Here is a 21,898-nt window from a genome sequence, read left to right on the forward strand (position 1 = left end):
CTGGTCTTGGTTTCTCCGTGTTTAGAAGAACTTCCTGGACTAAAAAGACCAGGATTCCTTGTGAACAGAACATGAGCAGAAAACAAATTCCTGTTCCGTTTGATGGGGATATTCCGTTAGGTTATACATGACCGAATATTCGAGTTTTAAAAGGAGTAACCCAGGGCTCATATTGGGGTTTTTAAAAACCCCAATATGAGCAAATTCGGGTTATTCAAAGGGTTGGTGTTTACATGGCCGTGCAAATTCGGGTTATTGCTAAAATTCTGTTTTAAAAGGGTTATTGATGCATGGAAACGCAGAATTTGCAAAACGCAAAATTAGATATTTCATGGTTTGCATTAATGGGCGTGGCAAAATGGCTCAACAGCGCCCCCTCGAAAAATTTGTGCCTCAAGCCCCACAATACGGTTTGATGTACATGCACGAAAATGGGTACACACCTGTATCAACTTAAAGAAAAGTCTCTTGGCGCCATGGCCGAAACCGAACAGAAAGTCGTCCATTTTGAATTAATCGTGTAATTTTAGCGAAATTTATGCCATTTCTCAGTTAATGCGGCCCGAACCGTAACGTGCACCCAGGTGTGTTATACATCAAAACGTCTCCATCCTGCGACGATGCGCATTACTTTTCTCAGTCAAAAGCGTTACCGTGGCGACGCTAGACGCCAAAAAGCGCACCTCTCCTCTTCATCTGATTGGTCCATATTTGATAGTTCCTACTTTCTTCTATAACTTTTGAATGGTTTGATATAGAGAGTCGTGGCTGGTGTCATCCGCTAAATGTCCAGGCCTGAAGAATCTACATGCAAGTCATACAAGCTTCCACTGCAGCCTGAACGTGCACAAGGGTGCGAGGGCCCGTTCATCGCTGCTTGCAGCTTTAATTCTTATTATTATTATAGTAAATCCAAATCTTAAAGGGGACCTATTATGAAAAACACGTTGTAGCAAGGCCGACCGACAGGATAGAGAGGACACAGAGTTTTGTGCAGAACCCTTTATTTACCAACACCGAGGACACACGTGCTTCAGCAGCCTCTCCAACAGCTTCACAGCCGACAGGCAGGGTGGAGAGAACCAGCCACTCAGGCGGATGGGACACAGGTGCGTGTCCCATCAACCTCTCCACCCTGCCGCACACCTCCCCCGCCAACTCTGCTTCCGCCTCCGTCTCCGCCTCCGTCCCAGGAGCCGTCGCCTGGCGGCCCACAGCGACTGCCTCACGGCCGGTCGGCTGCAGCGCCGCCAGCGCTACCGCGGCGAACCTCAGACGGGGTGCAGGGATGGGTCGCTCCGTTGGCCCCGCCGTCCCAGGAGCCGTCGCCTGGCGGCCCGCAGCTTCTGCCTCGCGGCCTCTAAGCTGCGGCGCCACCAGCGCTGCCGCGGCGAACCTCAGACGGGGTGCAGGGGTGGGTCGGTCCGCGGGCATTTAAGCCGCCAACACAGCGAGCTGATGGCCACCCTGCTCCGGGACCAGGGCGGGCATCAGCTAGATTTTTATGGTATCTTATGGTAACAAATGCAAAAAAGGACATTGGAGGTGTAGAAGAATGAATGTTTTTATTCAATCAAGTACTGCATCAAGCTAGCAAGGAATTTTTCATTTAAATGCATGTTGTAATGCTCAGCACTCAATTCTCATGAGATCAGCATAACAGTAAATTTAGAACAATTTGATCCCAGTGTATTCGGCAAGCGGGGGATGCTCTGGGTTTGCAATCAAGTAAAGAGCTGCATCACTGTTCGTTTCCTCTGGATCTCCTGTCAGGAACAAAGACAGTGTTAAAGAAGGGAAGAGCATGCAACCGAACAAGAACTGGCATTAAAAAAGCCAGACGCATTTGCAGTCTTAAGTTAGAGACTTTCAGAAGCTACAAAATGACTGAAAAATATACAGCTATTCAACAAACAGTTCTCTGATTGGCAAGCGGTAGATTCATCTTAAACTTCCACAGTATCTGCAACCAGATCATACTAGTCATAAAATTATATTTGTCATAAAAGCCTAAATATGTGAATCCTGACTGCATCATTTAGATATGAAATTGTGTCAGTGACTAATTGTCATTGACGAAACAGTACGTATCTGCAGAAACAACATTTCTAGCGGTGTCAAGATAGAAAAATCACATGCTAACTTACTTTCACTCCTCTAGGAACTGCTTTCTTGGCCCAGGTATCACCTTATCGAAGGGTGAATTTGTTCCTGCAGTTTCTGAATAAAAAAGAAACTATCGTGAGGAAATTGCTTCATTGTACATGAGACTGCAAAATATTTGCAAAGGAGTTGGAGGTGTTGTGGAAATTTTATAAATTGCACAAAGTGAAGTACTGATCCTTAACAAAACTACAACACCAGTGAGCTCGAGATTATTAAAGTTTATCTTAACTGGTGCGCACCCCCCGCATGACAGATACATAGGTGCCAGTTCTCCTAGAGAAGTGATGAGGCATTGTGACACCGTGGCTGACGTGAAACTCCAGCTTCCTACCCCCTGCAGAGCCAACACCTTTGAACTGGCTTCAACACAGACTTGAACCACGGGAATGCCATATGACTAAGTTCCTGACTGACTGATATGTTAATACCACCTCATTTGGCCACGGACTTGAATCACGAGAACACCCTATGGGGTAGTTTACAACTTAGTGACAGTCATGCCAAATGCCCAATAACAGCATTTGGCCACAGATCACATCTGACTGTAAATTGCTTTTCGTCTCTCACTTGGCTTGTTTATTCCTGCCTTTTGTGCTTTGAACTTACTGTATAAAAAGTCATGATTCCGACCACTCTGGGTCAGCACACCAACCCAGACCCGATCTGTGTCGGTCTGCTCACCGCCGGCTTTCTGAATAAAACCCACTACACCACAGCGGACTTCTGAACTGGATTTTATATTATTCTTCAACAGAAGGCACACATTACAAAAGAGGCGTAGTCCTTCTGCATCTACACATACATTACAAAAGAGGCGTAGTCCTTCTGCATCTACACATACATTACAAAAGAGGCGTAGTCGTCCTTAGTTTCTTTCTCGCAGCTGGCTTAATATTAATATTTCCATTTTAACAGCTGTTGATCTCCCCCCACCACATCATGAGTTTTAGCGAGGAAACTGGACAAGGAGGCTTTGAAAACTTGCTCTAAAGGCTTCTTTTTCTTTTGATTATGTCACCAAAAACTTTGGATCAATTAAGAAATAAAGTGCTTCATGAAAGGTACAGATTCATGAGAAAAGGACAAGTGAGTGAGGAAGGTAGTGGAAGGAAGCAGCTGTGAAGGAGAGGCATTTATTGTCTGTGGATGTAGTTTAGAGTCCAGCATCTCACCAGTCCTGAAAAAACTTAAAAGTTATTAAAAGCAATACATACTGCATTTATAAAGGCGATTCACCCTCAGGATGTCCATGCGACTCATGCGGGTGGCTCTGCCTATGGCCACATTCGCGTTGGGAATGGGCACGATGGTCGGCTTCCGGTTTTTAGAGAAGGCGTACCTGTGTCATAGATGAATAGCTTAGTTTGATGTGTTTCTGGGCTTCAGAAACGAGATATAATGCTGAAACAAGGCTGCTAATTCTTTGTGTGATCATCCGAAAACAGAGTTGGAGAGAAGCGGTACATCGACCACATAACTGCGGACGCTGCACCGATCTTTCTGTCAATCTCCCGCTCCATCGTTCCCTCACTCGTGAACAAGATCCGGAGATACTTGAACTCCTCCACCTGAGGCAGGACTTCTCCACCCACCCGGAGAAGGCACGCCACCCTTTCCCGGTGGAGAACCATGGCCTCGGTTTTGGAGGTGCTGATTCTCATCCCTGCCGCGTCGCACTCGGCCGCAAACCGCCCCAGCACATGCTGAAGGTCCCGGTCCGATGAAGCCAACAGAACAACACCATGTGCAAAAAGCAGAAACGAAATCCTGTGGTTCCCAAACCGGAACCCCTCCGGCCCCTGGCTGCGCCTAGAAATCCTGTCCATAAAAATTATGAACAGGACCGGTGACAAAGGGCAGCCCTGCCGGAGTCCAACATGCACCGGGAACAAGTCTGACTTACTGCCGGCAATGAGAACCAAACTCCTGCTCCGATCATACAGAGACCGGACAGCCCCTAATAGAAGGCCCCTCCAATTCAGTTTGATTTAATTCAATTGAAGGGAGTGGTAGCCTAGTGATTACAAAGGGGGATGGAGTCTGGAGGACCCAGGTTCAAGCCCCTGGTTGCAACTGAGGTCAACCACTTAATCCTTACTAAGGGAAAAATGTATTTATAATTCAGTTTGATTCAGTTCATTTCAGTCACTTAGATTGTAACAAGGCATGTTGAGAGGATTAGGATACAAAAACCCTTTTTAAACATTGTCAGTGTGCGTTTTATTTTTGTTTTGAGTTATTTTGCAGGACAACGCTAGGCGAGAGCTCGGCGTTACCTTCCATAGTGCATGATAGAGCCGTAATCATAGGGTGTGCCAAGGTTCCTCGTCGCAATCTTCCGGAAGTTACGCTTCATTCCTGCAGAGAGATGCACAGCACTCAGTCAGCAAGGCTAAAAGCTAAAAGAGGCTATTACCCGTGGCTTACGATGGACAAGACAGGTTTGGGCTGTGAAATATGTAAAAAGGTCGGATCATTGGGTCCAGAAAAAACTGCGGGCATGAAACTGGCTAAGGAATGGGTCTCAGGGTCTGTTACGTCCTCTGCGACAGACACAACAAAACAAAAAAGGGCCTTAAGGAAAAAGGTTTTTGAGCATGGGAAGACTAAGGCACATATATCAGCAACAGCTATTTGCGAGAAGGCAAAAGACACATTACCAAATGCAGTGATCAATAACCAATCCGAGCAAGTCCAAAGCAAGGCTACTACCACTACCACTGTCATTTGGCAGACGCTTTTATCCAAAGCGACTTTCATCTGAGACACACACCATGGAGCAATTAGGGTTATGGCCTTGCTCAGGGGCCCAAGGTGGTTCATCTTGGTTGCCATTCCAGGGCTTGAACCTCTGTAGCCACTAGACTACCACCCCCCTCTACTACCAAAGAGCTTTTCCCAACCGTGCGACTGTAAGGCAGTGTGACCCACTAGGAATCACATTCCGCAGTTGGATGCGAACGTGACGGTCCCTGTCGGAGCGGGACTGCTCGTGGAGAAAGCCCAGCGCGTGGAGCATCTCGTGCTGGACGATCTGATGGTAGATACACCCCCGGCGATTCAGCGACACCACCTGACCACGGCGGCGACGTCCAATGTATGAGTAACACCTGAAAGAGGTGAGCGGTTAACACCTCATACCTGTGGCAGAAAAATGAGTGCTTAGGTCATAGGATGCTTTTATTTGTGTACTTTTCCTCACCCAGAGCGAGACTGGATGTCCACAAAGTTCCTCTGCCGGCGACGGGGGGTGAAGCGGATGCAGGTAGATGCTGCGAATGACCTCAGGCCGCGGACGATGACGGCTTTTTCTCTTCGGGCTAACAGTAAGGTAATAATAATAATAATCATTAGACTATGAAGCAGATGTGTCTGGATTTGAGACGAACGCAGGGAGGCACCTGGAGCAACTCTGCACCACAGTGTGTGTCACACCGTGGTGGGGTTGTCTTGTCTTGGCTCTTTTGTCTTTGTCATGTCCTGTTTTATTTTGAAAGAAGTAACTCTCCTCTCGTTTCAGGTCACTTTCCCTTCCTCATGTGTCACGGATCTGATTGTCTTCCCTGATTCTCTATTGTGTTCCCCTGCTCCTCATTACCCTCATGTGTTCATATAATCTGCGTCTCCCTTGGTCTTGTGCCAGTGTGTTCGTCTCGGTTCATGTGCTTCATCCCAGCCGTTCTTCACAGTTTGGGATCACAGTCATTGCCATAGTTCTTGTCAGTTTCCTCCAAGTGAGAGATTTTTTGTTGTTTCTATTTTCTTTTTTGTTCCTTTTTCCTCTGAAGCTAGAGTGATTTTCTGTTTATGTTCCATGTAGTCTTTTTCCACCCTTATTGGAGTGATTTTTATTTTTTGGTATTAATTAACCCTGCTTCTTTGTGAAGAAAACTAGGTAACCCTTTCTTTTACAGTACAGTAATAACCAGGTAATACCATGGTAATTACACTGTAATTACCTAGTAGTACCTTGTATTTACAAGGTAATTACATGGTAACTACCGGGTAATTTACCCAGTAAGTACTAGGTAATTATTACGTATTTTCTTGTACCATGTAATTATGTGTATTTACCATGTAATAACATGGTAAATACCTGGTTGTTTAAACTAAACATTACTAGGTAATTAGAAAGACATTAGATGGGAACTATGAGGGAAATTACAGGTATTTACTAGGTTAATATTGGCAACTACCAGTCAATTTACCATGTAATTACTCTGAAATTACATTATACAAGGTACTGCTAGGTAATTACAGTGTAATTACCATGGTATTACCTGGTTATTACTGTACTGTAAAAGAAAGGGTCACCGAAAACTAAACTTAAAACCGTTCTGTTTAGTAAATCCTATAGTTAGTGTTTAGTAAACCTCTAGTCAGTGTTAGTAAACCTCTAGTTAGTGTAAACTCTAGTGTGTTAGCGTCAGTAGTCATAGTTGCAGCTATAGAACAAGACTATAATAGTTAGTCTCAAACATAGCTTCATGGTAGATATGCTGCAGGGGGGACCGACATGATCCGCTGGGCGGTGCCTCTCACCCTTCTTCTCCTCTCCTCTTCCCTTCCTCTATTCTCCATTTCCATTTTTATTTATTAAAAGAATCCATAGCCATCATTGTTGTCTCCATCGTTCCTGTAGTTTCTTGTGCTGGCCCCCCTTTTTTCTTGCCACTGTTTGGCTTAAGGTTTTTCTCCCACTAGGGGAGTTTTTACCCGCCATTGTTTATGTAATAATTGCTCGGAGGTTTATGTTTATGTTCATGTTCTGGGTCTCTGGAAAGCGCCTAGAGACAACATCTGTTGTATTAGACGCTATACAAATAAAATTGAATTGAATTGAAAGAAGCACATCATAGTTAATATTTCATAGCCTGATTTTTTTTTCTCTGCCTTGGAAATAAACCTGAATTACTATTAAAGACTCTGATACCCTGCATCTGCGTCCCTACAGTGTATGTAAAAGAGAGCATTCATGAATGGAGTCACACAGTACAACTGATTACAAAAAGCAGTCAGTGTGTGAGTGAGCTGAAGATGTTTTTAGACATCCTGTCTTATATTTCAGCCAGGGTGGGAACAAAAGACAAAACAATGTCACCCTGACTACCAGCCTGGCTCCACCACCTGATAGTGAGAAATTCCACAGGCACTGTGTCAAAGGAGCTTGACCTCGGCAGCATAGGAATGTTCACTTGAAAACAGGATTTGTGCATTAGTCAGTCTTAAAGCATACAAGACAAAATATATATGTTATACCAAAATTTCCCATTACAGTGTACAACACCTGCACCTGAAACGATGGGAGTTGTGAGTCGAAACATGTGCCTGATGGACACAGCAGTAGTCTGGATGTTGCTTTGGAGCAATCGTTTAGATTCTACTCCGTGCTTCTTTCGTCACAAGATGAGTTGAACATCCCATAATTGAACCATAAGTGATGTTCTTTTACAAAGAAACGGAAGACAAAGCCTTGCTGGGACTTACAGTACTGGTTGGAGATGCGGTAGGGCACGTAGACTTTGCCATTGGTGCTTTTGGGCCACTTGCAGCCTCGTGCTGTGCAGGGATCAGCGTTCTGGAGGCCCGATGGCACCGCTATGTCCCCAAACATCACCAGAGGCTCGTCCAAGCTCCGGCCTGCACAAGATAACCAGGCAAATGCCACCTTTTATGTGTGAATGTGGCGTCCTACAAACACATCATCTCAGGTTTGAATTGGTTTGTTTTGTTCTCATTTACAAAACAGGAGCTACTTCATCTGTCATCTACGGAAGAGTATTAGGGCCAGGCAGGAGAAAAATAAAAAGAATATTTTAGAGGAGGAAGATTTTTTTTTTTCATTCTGCACTTCAAGAAAAAAGTCGAAATGTTGAGGAAAAAAGTCAAAATGTCGAGATTAATGTTGAAGTACAATTTCGAGAAAAAAGTTGAAATGTTGAGAAAAAAGGTGAAATTTTGACTTTATTCACAAAATTTCGACTTTATTCTTGAAATTGTATTTCAACATTAATCTCGACATTTGGACTTTTATCTCGAAGTGCATAATGAAAAGAAAATCTTTCCCTCTCAAATCTTTTTTCTCCTGCATGGCCCTAATACTCTTCCGTACTCGTCTCTCTAAGGGGTTTTAACACGTCAGTCCAAAACCACGCAGACGCACTGATGTTGGCGTTGGCCTTTTCCAGGAGGGTGGAGATGCTGAAGTCATCATCTTCAAAGTCGTTGCCTGGGTAACAGCAGCGTGTGGGTAGCACGCATTGTTAGGGGAAAAAGAGAGTTGAAAGTAAAACAATTATAATTAAGATAATAATTAGAATACATTCGAAAGATTAGATTTATTCAAATATTTGTGCAACAAGTGAATTAGCAGGGATTCATTGGACATTTTACTTATGAATAGCTCAATAAAAAGCATAATAAAGCAGTAATCACATTGTTTAATAATATTCCATATAATGATAAACAAACTGTAAAAAGAAAAATGTCTTACCGGAGGTTTCATCTGTCGTTTCGGTGGAGCCCTGTAATAAAGAGAGCGGCTTAACTACGGCTTTAAAAACTCTTGCTGTTATGTTTCTCTTTTCTTTGAATTGTTATCATTGAATAATAACATCTCTTGTTTAGTTTTTTTCTAAATAAATGAAAGAAGTCCCTGCATATTAGATCCACCAGGGTCAACTTTAACAGTACAGGACTGTCTCAGAAAATTCGAATATTGTGATTTTCTGTAATGCAATTACAAAAACAAAAATGTCATACATTCTGGATTCATTACAAATCAACTGAAATATTGCAACCCTTTTATTATTTTAATATTGCTGATCATGGATTACAGTTTAAGAAAACTCAAATATCCTATCTCCAAAAATTAGAATATTCTGGTAATCTTAATCTTAAACTGTAAGCCATGAGCAGCAATATTAAAATAATAAAAGGCTTGCAATATTTCAGTTGATTTGTAATGAATCCAGAATGTATGACATTTTTGTTTTTTTAATTGCATTACAGAAAATAAAGAACTTTATCACAATATTCTAATTTTCTGAGACAGTCCTATAATAGGACACGTCCTCTGCAGGGATGAGTCCCTGCAGTCACATCCAATCACGTCAGCAGAGGAATCTTTTCAAACCTGAGAGGTGGCAGTGTGGGCAGAGCAGAGGAGCCCGACGAGGACGACCAGGAGGATCATGACTGATGCTGGAACAGCAGGAGAACGCCAACACAACGCTGAGAGGAAACACAAGTGCTCAGACTTATATAGGTGCAACGCCAGCTGGGTTTCATCCTAATATGGCAAAACTCGACTGGAAGTGGCAGTTATTACTTAAAAGAGGGAGTGCTCTGAATTCTCAGTACACTTTTTGAATTCGGACTTTACTAAACTGTCCACCGTTACTGCTGAGGATGAGATTCATCACAGTGTTATTTACTACAGCGTTTCAATCTGAGTGCAGCGTTTATCACTTTTGCAGTTTTGCTACTAACAGTCTTCCATTTATCTGTAGAATAAATACAATAAAACTTTCCATTTCTATGTAAAATTAATAAGATGAATAAATAAAACAAATTAATTAAAAAGTACACATTACCTAATGTATTCATGATGACAAAATAAATATTATTTAGAGACTGTTAAAGATAACCTGATGGCATTTTTGATTTGAATATATAAAAAAACACTCGAATAAGAAAAAGAAAAGATTTCCCATGCTTTATTTCTTATGTCAGGCATTAAAGGGTGAAATTAAATTATTTTCTAATGATCTTATTTTCTTATGAATCATTAGAAAACGTAAGAAAAACTGGTTTGGGATGATTAAGACTTAAGCCTAATGTTGTTTATGCAGATCTGTGTTCAGAGACATAAAAGGATGCTCAAACGTTTAGTATCGTTATAATATCACGCCCTTCACATTTTCACAACCTCAAACACAAGGGCGAGGAGTTGCAAAACCCTGCCCACTTACTTCTCCAAACTGTGGCCTGGGTGGCGGTATGCAGTTGCTTGGGAAACAATCTTGCAATAACCTAAAAAACAATAATGAATTAAAGCTGCAAGCAGCGATGAACGGGCCCTCGCACCCTTGTGCACGTTCAGGCTGCAGTGGAAGCTTGTATGACTTGCATGTAGATTCTTCAGGCCTGGACATTTAGTGGATGAGACCAGCCACGACTCTCTATATCAAACCATTCAAAAGTTATGGCAGAAAATAGGGACTATCAAATATTCACCAATCAGAAGAAGGGGCAGGGCTATTTCAGGCCAATGAAGGTCAAGTACTCAATACCGAATCCGATGACACCACCCACATGTCTTTATCACAACACGTTCAAAAGTTACGGCAGAGAATAGGGACTATCACATATTGACCAATCAGAAAAAGAGGCGGGGCTAATTTGCACCAATTATGTTCAAGGACTCAAAATCAAGTCCGATTACACCACCCACGACTCTTTATATCAAACCATTCAAAATGTATGGCAGAAAGTAGGACCTATCAAATATGGTTGCGACATGATACAGGTGTGTAGCGATTTTCGTGCATGTACGTCAAACCGTATTGTGGGGCTTGAGGCACAAAGTATTCTAGGGGGCGCTGTTGAGCCATTAGGCCACGCCCATTAATGCATCATGAAATATCACATTTATCACCAGGCCTGGCTTGCGTGAAAAATTTGGTGACTTTTGGGGAACTATCAAATATGGACCAATCAGATGAAGGGGGGGCGCGTTTTTTGGCATCTAGCGTTGCCACGGTAACGCTTTTGAATGAGAAAAGTAATGCGCGTCGTCGCAGGATTGAGACCACATTTTGATGTACAACACACCTGGGTGTACGTTACGGTTAACAAAAAACAGTCAATGAAAAATGAACAATAGGAAGCCAAGAGGACTTATCATATTACAAAGTTCACTCTCACTCATTTGACATCATTTGGATGGGTAAATTATTCACAAAAATTAATAGTAAATGAAAAATAAATTGAGTCTAAATAAATCCCGTGGGGGCAGGGAGCTGCATATTCTCCGACGCCGACGGAGAATATAGACGAATATAGACGAGAATATAGACGCCGTTATGGATGATTATAGTTGGGGATAAAACCTTCCTCAGTAGAAATAAATGCAATGGATACCCATCCAAGATGGCGATAATTCAGCCCGAACCGTATCGTGAACCCAGATGTGTTATACATCAAAATGTGCGTCTCCATCCTGCGACTACACGCATTACTTTTCTCTTTCAAAAGTGTTACCGTGGCGACACTAGACACCAACAAACGCACCCCCCCTTCATCTGATTGGTCCATATTTTATAGTTCCCCAAAAGGCACCAAATTTGGCATGCAAGCCAGGCCTGGCGATAAATTTGATATTTCATGGTTTGGATTAATGGGTGTGGCAAAATGGCTCAACAGCGCCCCCTAGAAAACTTTGTGCCTCAAGCCCCACAATACGCTTTGACGTATATGCACGAAAATCGGTACACACCTGTATCATGTCGCAACTTAAAGAAAAGTCTCTTGGCGCCATGGCCGAAACCAAACAGGAAGTCGGCCAGTTTGAATTAATTGTGTAATTTTGCGCAATTTATGCCATTTCTTCGGCAGTTAATGCGGCCCGAACCGTAACGTGCACCCAGGGGTGTTATACATCGTTACCGTGGCAACGATAGATGCCAAAAAGCGCGCCCACCCTTCATCTGGTTGGTTCATATTTGACAGTTCATACTTTCTGCCATAACTTTTGAATGGTTTGATATAGAGAGTCGTGGGTGGTTTCATCCGCTAAATGTCCAGCCCTGAAGAATCTACATGAAAGTCATACAAGCTTCCACTACAGCCTGAACGTGCACAAGGGTGGAGGGCCCGTTCATCGCTGCTTGCAGCTTTAATTGTGATTGGTTTTCATTCCTCGTTTCAGGAAAAAAAAGAAAAAAGCGGCAAAAATTTTGAAGTAATGTTTTTTTAAATGTTTTAAGTGTTTTGCTTTGATAAAAAAATGCTTAAGAAGTTATCTTCCATTTCAATGCACGCATTGTAAGAGACATTTTGAGACATTTTACTCATCATCATCTCTTCTTTCATTTATGTGCCCAATGTTCTGAAAATTCAAAGAAAGACTTGTTAACTGTTCAGCTGCCGATGATTGTAACTGTAAATTTATTCTAATTTGAAACAAAACAAATTGTTATGATTTTGAAAGTTTTGTCAACATTTACAAAATATTCTTTGACAATCCTTGGTCCGGACTGGCCTTTATTTACACCATTTAAATAAATCATTTGCTATAGGCCTAAAAATGTAATGCGTGTTCAGGGATGAAGAAGCTGGTGGTGGGAGGAGAACAAGCCATGAAGGTTGGGGTCGTAGTACCAGCAAGAACTTTAATCTACTTTCACCCCTGCTTGGAACCACTTTGATAACCTTTTTTTCATCCCCTCCATCTTCCTCTTTCTGCCTCTCACAGCTCCCTGGCCTGTGTGTGTTGTGTGTGTGATACTCCATGATGATGATGATGATGATGATGATGATGATGATGATGACTTATGATCCATCCTCACATGTGAGCTGAGGGATTTACGTATCACTTCAAGTAAACATGCAGTCAACAGACAATCAGCTGTTGCCCTTAAAGTTGAAATTAACAGTTTTTTACATCTTTGCATGAAATTATTGTTAATGAAAAGATATGAATAAAAATAAGAAATGTTTATGAAAACAAAAATGTTGGAAACTAAAATAACTTGGGCCTGACTGATTGGGTTCCAGTCGAGGTCTGGACTGGTCCAAGTCTGGCAGCTGAGGCAGCCGTCACTTCGTCATGAAGGGAACAAGAACAAGGAGAAGATTGGGCTTTTTAGGAGAGTGGGGGTTAAGGGGAGTCGTGTTTTTCCATCGTGGTAGAAGAAGTGGAGGTGGTGAAGGAGTATTTTACTTCTGAAGGAATAGGGAAGCGAATATTCTCATTTGGAAAAAAGGAGAACAAACAGGTCGATTAGCATCAACTTTGTTTTATATATTTGAACGACAAAATACAAGTGAGGTCAACAGTGAGGTCTTAAGACGCCCCCAGCCTTGGTGTGCCAGGGGGTCCCCAGAAAAAAGGATTTGTTTGGAAAATACATATAAAATACTAATAATAAAATAAATATCTCTCGTCATGGTCATCTAAATGTAATGCATGAGAAGGGATTCATTTAACTTTAGTAGTTAGTAGTAGCAGGTTTTACAATAAGGCAAATGACTAACATGACAGGCAGTGTTAGTTTGTTAGTTCCCTGCAGTTTTAACAGCAGAGGACTGGCTAACGTTGTCGCTGCTGCGGTTGAGAAGATTCACTCTGGACTCGGAACAGATCAAACACGCAACATTCATTAAAAGTTATTGCATGCATGCGCTGTAGGGCCGCAATCGTGGGGGCGGGTGTTCCTGTCCTGCCCGCGTCAGCGGCCGGGGCGGCGCTGTCTCTCCGGGCAGGCTGGCCCCTTGCCGGGTGGGAGTTGTTTGCCTGGAGGGTGAGGGCCTCCTGGCCACATGTCCGGCCCGGACCGGGTGACCGGGGACTGCCTGGGTTGCGGTCTGCTGCCGCAGGATCCCTGGCTGCCGCTTCCCTTGTCATGGGGGCCCCGCCCGCGAGCCCCCTCGGCCACCGCTGGGGGGGGGGGGGGGGGGTGGCCTCGCTTGTGATGACTGCAGTAACGAATACAGCATTGATTTGCTGATCAGCTTTCAGAATCAGTCCCCGTAGGATCCTTCTCAGAATTGATCAGAAATCTCTCAAGAATGACTGAAAACCTTTGTCGAACCTTGCAGAGCTCAAATGATACCGGTTTATTTTTATGTTTGAGAAGCCTTTGTAACTTAAAGAAAAAGAATATCTCCACAAATGTTAAGATCAACAGTGTGCAAGTGAAGGATCATGAACCGAGAGCACGAGTCGGCTTCAGTCACTCGTTTGGAGAAGGTTTCTGGTGTGCCGGGATTAAAGCAAAAAAAAATATTTTTAACTGAAAAAATCTTTTCAGGCCAATTCAATTTCAATTCAATTCAATTTTATTTATATAGCGTCTAATACAACAGAGTTGTCTCTAGACGCTTTCCAGAGACCCATACCCAGAACATGACCCCCGAGCAGTTATTACATAAACAATGGCAGGTAAAAACTCCCCTAGTGGGAGAAAAACCTTAAGCCAAACAGTGGCAAGGAAAAACTCCCCCTTAGGAGGGAAGAAACCTTGAGCAGGACCAGGCTCGTAAGGGGGGACCCTCCTGCTGAGGGCCAGACTGGTGGGTCAGGGACGGCAGCAGCACAGCAGGCAGGTGGAAGCAGCAACGGGATGACCAGGGGTGGGGACCGCAGGCCAGCACGCAGCTCCCGAAGCTCCGGCCCAATCAGCAAGTCCCAGGTTGGGGTGCAGGGTCGGGGAAGGGTTGAAAAGGGGCAGGGCCAAGGAGAGGAGTCTTGACGGACAAACCTTCTCCCCCGCCTGCCCGGGCTGTTACCCTGCCCCCTTCACTCCCACGCTGCAGGTTCCGGTGTCCGGCAAAGGATGCTGCAACATGGACAAAAGAGAGAAAAGGGAGGAGAAGGGGGTGCCAGCACAAGAAACTACAGGAGCGACTCTGACACACTAAAGTTTACACTACCTAGAGATTTACCAACACCAGCTAGAGGTTTACTAAAAACTAACTATAGGCTTTACTAAACAGAAAGGTTTTAAGTTTAGTTTTAAAGGTGGAGGTGGTGTCAGCCTCCTTAACCCAGATTGGAAGTTGGTTCCATAGTAACGGTTCCTGATAACAGAACGCCCGCCCTCCAAATCTACATTTGGATCCTCTAGGAACTACAAGTAAACCTGCACTCTCAGAACGGAGAGCTCTGACAGGAACATAAGGCACTATCAGGTCTTGCAAATAATGCGGAGCTAAGCCGTTTTGGGCTTTATACGCAAGTAATACAATTTTAAATTGGATTCTGAATTTTACGGGTAACCAATGGAGCGACGCTAACACTGGAGAGACGTGGTCTCTCCTGCTGATTCCTGTCAGCACTCGTGCTGCTGCATTCTGGATCAGCTGGAGCCTATTCAGCAAATTACTTGGACATCCTGCTAACAACACATTACAGTAATCTAGTCTAGAAGATACAAACGCATGAACTAGTTTTTCTGCATCACTCTGCGAGAGGATTTTCCTAATCTTTGCAATATTACGGAGATGGAAAAAGGCTATTTTACAAACCTGATTAACATATGGTTTAAACGACAAATCCTGATCGAAAATAACACCAAGGTTTCTCACAGTTGCACTGGAAGCCATCGCAACACCATCTAATCCCTTCCTAAGATGCTCTGGACCAAGAATGATAACCTCTGTTTTATCTGAATTTAGATAGATAGGCCAGTTGATATTCCCCCGCCATCTATGCGCTGCAGCACACTTTAAGAATGGCCCCTTTTCTGCCGTGCGGTCGCTTCCCAAAGGTTTCAAGTAAAAAAGTTAAATGCTGTATTAACCCTTCTGTTTTCAGTTTTTTATCACCATTTGATTCAATCCGATCCGATTCGATATTGATGTGGGTTAGTGTTATTAAAAATGTTTTTTGAACTGTTGCCTGAATTATATGACTGTAAAATAACTAGTGAAATAATAATTTCACAATAATTATTGTGAAATAACAGTGATACATTTATTAACGGATAGCCCCTTGAGATGAATCATCTCGTTTTCGAGGGGGTCCAACATAAAACATATAACACAATACAAAACAGTTACATACAACACACATAATACATAAGGCTCTCACACACAAACCCACCCACACACCAGTCAAGACCTACCACACCTGAAGAACACAAGTAAATACTGCATATAATGCAGTAATCACAACAAGAACAACAATATTAATATTAATAATAGTCATTATCATCATTATCATACAATATATGAAGAAATAGATACATTATATATAAAATAAATAAATAAAAATAAAATGAGAAGGCAATACCACTAGAAACAACTACATGGTTTATTGAGATTGGAAAATAGTGAGTTTCTAAAGAGATGTAATGAATTAAGTTTTCTTATATTAATGGGTAAGTTGTTCCAGTCTGATGGGGCTTTGAACTCAAAAGCACATCTGCCAATTTCTTTAAATGTCAAAGGAACAAAAAAAGAAGGGTTGCTGAGTGTTTCTGTGAGAATATGAGTATGTATATGGAATCAAATATTGTTTTAAGTAAGATAGATAACTAAAGTGGATACATTTGAATATGAGTTGGAGCCAGTGGTGTTGTCTTCTTGAGCTGATTAAACCAGTTTAATGATTGATACATGGAGCAGTGGTGAGTTCAGTTTAATGATTTAATGAGGGACAGCTCCACTATACCGGTGAAATCTTCCCTCGAAAAAAAACAGCCTACACAAGTGTGCAGGAAAAAATTACCATAAAGTCAAAAATGAACTATTTTTAAACCTACATCTGTACAGAATTACATATAAACATCCCAATTTAACATACAATCAGGCCTTTCACATTTAAAATATATAAACCTTCACCTTTAACCTTCCACCTGCGTGAACAAAGACTTAGCAGGTCTTAGCTTAGCTTCTAGGCCGTGGTTTGGCCGACAGCATGAACAGCAAAACTTATGTCCTCATATCCTCTCCGTGTTACAGGTCATATCCTGACTGTTTTTTCTTCATTACACATCATGTTGCAAAATAACACACAACTTATCATCTGTGACACCAACTTGACTCTAACCTACTATTTTTGAGGTGGCTAACTCACCAGGATATCTTGATGGAAACACCAATTAGGGTTCCGCATGGAGTTCACTTCCACAGTTAATTTGACTGCATAGCACTTCCTCTCTGACGGAAAAAATGTCAGTGTATCAGTTTATAATCGGTTTATAATCATTACTTCCAACTATAAAACTATATTTTCACAACTACTCATGTTCTGGGTATGGGTCTCTGTAAAGCGTCTAGAGACAACTCTGTTGTATTAGACGCTATATAAATAAAATTGAATTGAAAAATTGAATTGAACTACAGACCTGTCCGTGCTGCTTGCGCAGCTTGCAGAGATACGAGTTTCTGTGTCTGTGTTTGGCCGCACGTGGCAGGCAGCTAACGTCTGTGCACGAGGTGCGTTCACGGACAGTGGGAATTTCTAGCATCACATCGTACACAACACTTGGGCTTACGTGTGTGGTGTTTAAGGACCCTATGAAATTAATTAAAATAAATACAAAAATAAAAAACTAATGGCCAAAATCAAAGGTTCTCCTAACTCATCATAAGTGAGTTTTCGAGGTTGGCGCCTGTCTCTAGAGGAACGCCTCAACTCTAAGGGCTCAGAATCTGGACTCTCAGATGATACATTCCCATGGTCTGCAACTGCGGGCTCTGTTGTGACGTGACCTGTGCTATCTCTGACAGGTGATTCGCCTGTCACATCAGCTTCTGGGATATAACAACGTAATCAGGGGCTCTACAGTGTTGAGTAGGACGTGTCACAGCACCACTTCTCTCTGAGCTAGCAAGAACATCTGACGGGGGGGTCTGGCTAGGTTCAGAAGGAGTGTGAGATTTCTGTGGCATAAAGGCAGGGATATCTGGGTTTAACACCCTTGAGAGTGGCTGACGTTCAGTGGAATATCCTTCAATGTGTATGAAAGGGCCTCTAGTGGTAATTTCTGGCATTTGCGTGCTAGGATACGGTTCATCGTCCTCACTGCTCATGTCATCCTCTTGATCATCAGCATCCCTTTGTGTGTCTTTTGTTGTTTTGTCTCTCAGTCTCATTTTCTTTGGTGCGTCAGTGCGAAAACCATACTCCTGGGTCACTTTTGCAGGGAGAAACCCAGGCGGCAAAAGGAGGTCTCGGTGCAATGTACGACGAGGTCCCTCTCCTATTTCAGGTTTCACTACGTAGACGGGACTATCTCCGATCCGTTTTACAACAACATGGATTCTCTGCTCCCATCGATCTGCAAGTTTATGTTTCCCCCTGACGTTAACATTCCTTACTAAAACTCTATCTCCCTCAGAGAGTTCTGCTGCCCTGACTCTCTTGTCAAATCTAGCCTTGTTCTTTTCCCCCATTTTCTGATAACTCTTAGTAGCTAGTGCATAGCTCTCTTGCAGGCATTGACGAAAGCTTTTGACATACTCCGAGTGGGTCTTATGGTTTCCCATATCAGGGTGGATTCCTAGGATTAGGTCGATTGGCAGTCTGGGCTGCCTCCCAAACATTAGCTCATAAGGTGAGTAGCCTGTTGTGTCATTCCTTGTGCAATTATATGCATGGACCAGGGGTTTGACAAAGTCCCTCCAATGGTGTTTGTCTCTCTCTTCCAGGGTCCCTAGCATATCCAGGAGTGTCCGGTTAAATCGTTCCACCGGGTTCCCACGGGGGTGGTATGGGGTGGTGCGTACCTTGTTAGCTCCTATCAGTGTGCAGAGCTCTCTGATAGTCTGCGATTCAAAGTCTCTGCCCTGGTCACTGAGCAGACGACTAAGGAATCCATAGTGGACAATAACATTTTCCCACAAGGCTTTTGCAATAGTCTTTGCTTTTTGGTCCTTAGTTGGCACCGCGACAGCAAATTTTGTAAAGTGGTCAGTGATAACTAACACTTTTTCTAGTGTCTCTATTATCTGGCTCAATGGACAGATAATCTATGCACATAAGTTCAAGTGGGTACGTAGCAGAGATGTTTTCTAAGGGTGCAGCTCTTTGAGGCACTGCCTTCCTTCTGAAACAGCGCTCACATTTTTTTGCATTTTTCTTCAATGGCTCTGGCCATTCTTGGCCAGTAGAATCTGGCACGAGCAAGGTGTAAAGCACGCTCAAAACCAAGATGGCCGACATCATCATGCACTCCCTATAGTTCCTGTTCTCTGAACTGCTCAGGCAAGACTAACTGGTAGACATGACTGCCTCGCTCTACCCATCTCCTGTACAGTACACCGTCCCTGAGTTCAAGTCTTTTCCATTCCCTGAGAAGGAGTTTGACATCGGATTGTTCAAGATTTGTTTCTCTAAAGCTGGGTTTTACCCCTATCTCCAAAAAGGTGATAACCCGAGAGATAGATTGATCATGCTTTTGAGCATTACACCAATCAGAAGTTGTCATGGATGGCAATGTGTCTTCACCAAAGACACCAAGTACGAAGGAAGGGTCGATAACCAGAGATTCTGCTGCATTAGGTTTTTCTGGATTATGATGGTGTTCACACCCAACTGCTATGAGATGGCGTTGACATAAGGCGGAGAACACTTCATGACTCATGTCATCTCTTGAATCCAAGAGTCGTCTTTTCATATCCTCAATTCTTTCCCTCTCTTCAAGGAAAGCTTTGTCTTCTCTGGGTGGGTCTTGAGGCCGGCGGGATAACCCGTCTGCATCACCGTTGGCATGCCCTGCTCTATATTTGATGGTGAACTGGTAGGTGGAAAGGGCAGCCAACCAACGATGTCCAGCAGCATCTAGCTTTGCAGATGTTAGCACATATGTGAGGGGGTTGTTGTCTGTAAGTACAGTGAAGCTTGTACCATAAAGGTAATCATGGAACTTCTCACTAACAGCCCATTTTAGAGCTAAAAACTCTTTAGTTTGTGGGTAGGATAGTTCATCTCGCTTTTGGAAAGACCTCGACTGGCGTACGCGACAACTCTAAGCTTCCCCTCCTGCTCTTGGTAGAGAGCAGCCCCAAGCCTTCACGACAAGCATCAGTATGTAAGATATACGGTAGTTGTGGGTTTGCAAAGGCAAGGACAGGTGAGGATGTCAATTTCTCGATGAGAGTTTGGAATGCGTTCTCGCACTCGAGTGTCCATTCCTCCCCAAAGAGTGCATCAGGGCTGAAAAGAGATTTGGGGTGGTCTCTCTTGTATGCTTTGCCCCTTTTCTTTGGTGGATAGTAGCCTGCTTTCAGGTAGTTCAGAGGTTTGGCTATCTGGGAATACCCTTTGACGAAGCGTCGATAGTATCCAGCAAAGCCTAAAAAACACTTCAACTCCTTCCTGGTAGAAGGGCGAGGCCAGTCTCTCAAGGCAGACACCTTGTCAGGGTAAGTGTGGACTCCTTGAGCATCAACCACATGACCAAGGTATTTAACTGAGGACTTGAAGAAATGGCACTTTTCTGGAGACAGTTTTAAGCCATAGTCCTTTAGACGGTTCAGCACCTTCATGAGCCGTGCTTGGTGTTCTTCTAATGTATCGGAGAACACAATTAAATCATCCAGAAACACAAGTACCTCATTTAAGTGCAGGTCACCAACACACTTCTCCATGAGGCGTTGGAAGGTGCTGGGAGCATTTGTGACACCCTGTGGCATGCGGTTGAATTCAAAGAAGCCTAGGGGACACACAAAAGCGGTTTTGGGCTTATCTTCTTCAGCCATTTCAACCTGATAATAACCAGATTTGAGATCCATTACAGAAAACCATTTGGCACCGCTGAGGGCCGCAAATGTCATTTCAATGTTCGGGAGGGCATATGCATCTCTGATGGTTCGAGTATTTACCTTCCTGTAGCCAATGCATAGCCTGATTGGTGTTTCATCACTCAGCCTAATGTGGTGCCTCACTGTGGTAGTATGACCATATGATAGGCTGTCCACAGCAAAGATTTCTGGGATTGACTTAAGCTTGTTGACAATGCACTCTTTAAATTGTTCAGGGATTGGTGAATCGTCAAGGTTAAACTGGAGATCGTCACTCTCAGGCTTGTCTTGAGGAGACATCCTTTGTTCATCTCTAAGTGGTGTGATGTGCTGAGCTGCACAGATTTGGGCAATGATACATTTTGGTTGCAGAGTAAAACTGTGTTCACCCAGGTTACGCAGAACAACAGGAACCCTGCTGCTTGATTTAACAGGGATATCAATCAGAGCAGCTTCAAGGAAAAGGCCCCCTGGCAACCCATGGTGTTCGTGTGGTTCAAGCACGAATGTACTCTGGCTGTTCTTTTTCGGCCTGGCATCACCCATGACACAGAACTTTTGTTTTGGAGCAATAGTGATGGAGTCATTTCCATGTAACCTGACGAGACATGAGTGGTTGTCAGTCTCCTGCATCTGGGCAATGTGGTGGAATATCTTTACAAAGTCCTTTGAATTGAGTTTGTGAATGAACTTTGGGCCATCTCGTTCAAGAACGTGCTCATATAGTGGTAATAAAACATTCGTACCGATCAGCAGGGTTGATCTACGGTTGAAATTACAATCAGGGACTACAAGTGCTAACACATCTAGGTCCTCATCTCTGCCAGTGATACGCTGGGGAAAGGTAACATGAGCTCCTATGTAGCCAAGATAGGCAACATGCTGTCCACCAGCTCCCTCAATTTCCAGGAGAGCACGAATTGGATGGATCGGTAGGTGAGATAGATGGTCTCTATGAAAGCGCTCAGAAACTGTTGTGACTTGTGACCCGGTGTCCATAATGGACTCACATTGGGTACCTTCCAGGAAAGGTGAGGCTGCACAACGAGGACCTATAAGTCCTGGGGGTATGAGTTGCTTTGCCTCATCATTAGTTGTCTGTGTCATAATTGTCCCTTGTGTCTCAGTGCCATTGATCAGTTCATTGGGACGGAGGTCATCTGGGGTTACAGCTCCTGAGTGTCCTGAGCGGGGTTGAATGACCTTTGGCTTAACCTTTCCACTTGTTTAGTTAACTCACTAACTTTCTTTTCAAGGT

The 21,898-nt window shown here is 43.4% G+C and overlaps 1 protein-coding gene across 1 annotated transcript; it reads right to left on the bottom strand.

Moving 5' to 3' along the window:
- Positions 1-1,584: 1,584 nt before the first annotated feature.
- Positions 1,585-9,389, bottom strand: LOC133419225 (low choriolytic enzyme-like). The gene is made up of 10 exons (XM_061708273.1): positions 9,302-9,389; positions 8,660-8,690; positions 8,330-8,395; positions 7,654-7,806; positions 5,369-5,486; positions 5,098-5,276; positions 4,443-4,524; positions 3,381-3,505; positions 2,148-2,220; positions 1,585-1,766 (listed from the first exon to the last, which is right to left on the bottom strand). The coding sequence occupies exons 1-9, from the start codon at positions 9,359-9,361 to the stop codon at positions 2,150-2,152; spliced, it is 885 nt and encodes a 294-aa protein (XP_061564257.1). The 5' UTR covers positions 9,362-9,389; the 3' UTR covers positions 1,585-1,766; positions 2,148-2,149.
- Between the last annotated feature and the right edge of the window lie 12,509 nt (positions 9,390-21,898).

This window comes from Cololabis saira, chromosome 2, assembly GCF_033807715.1.
Source record: "Cololabis saira isolate AMF1-May2022 chromosome 2, fColSai1.1, whole genome shotgun sequence".
In the NCBI taxonomy this organism is placed as follows: Eukaryota; Metazoa; Chordata; class Actinopteri; order Beloniformes; family Belonidae; genus Cololabis; species Cololabis saira.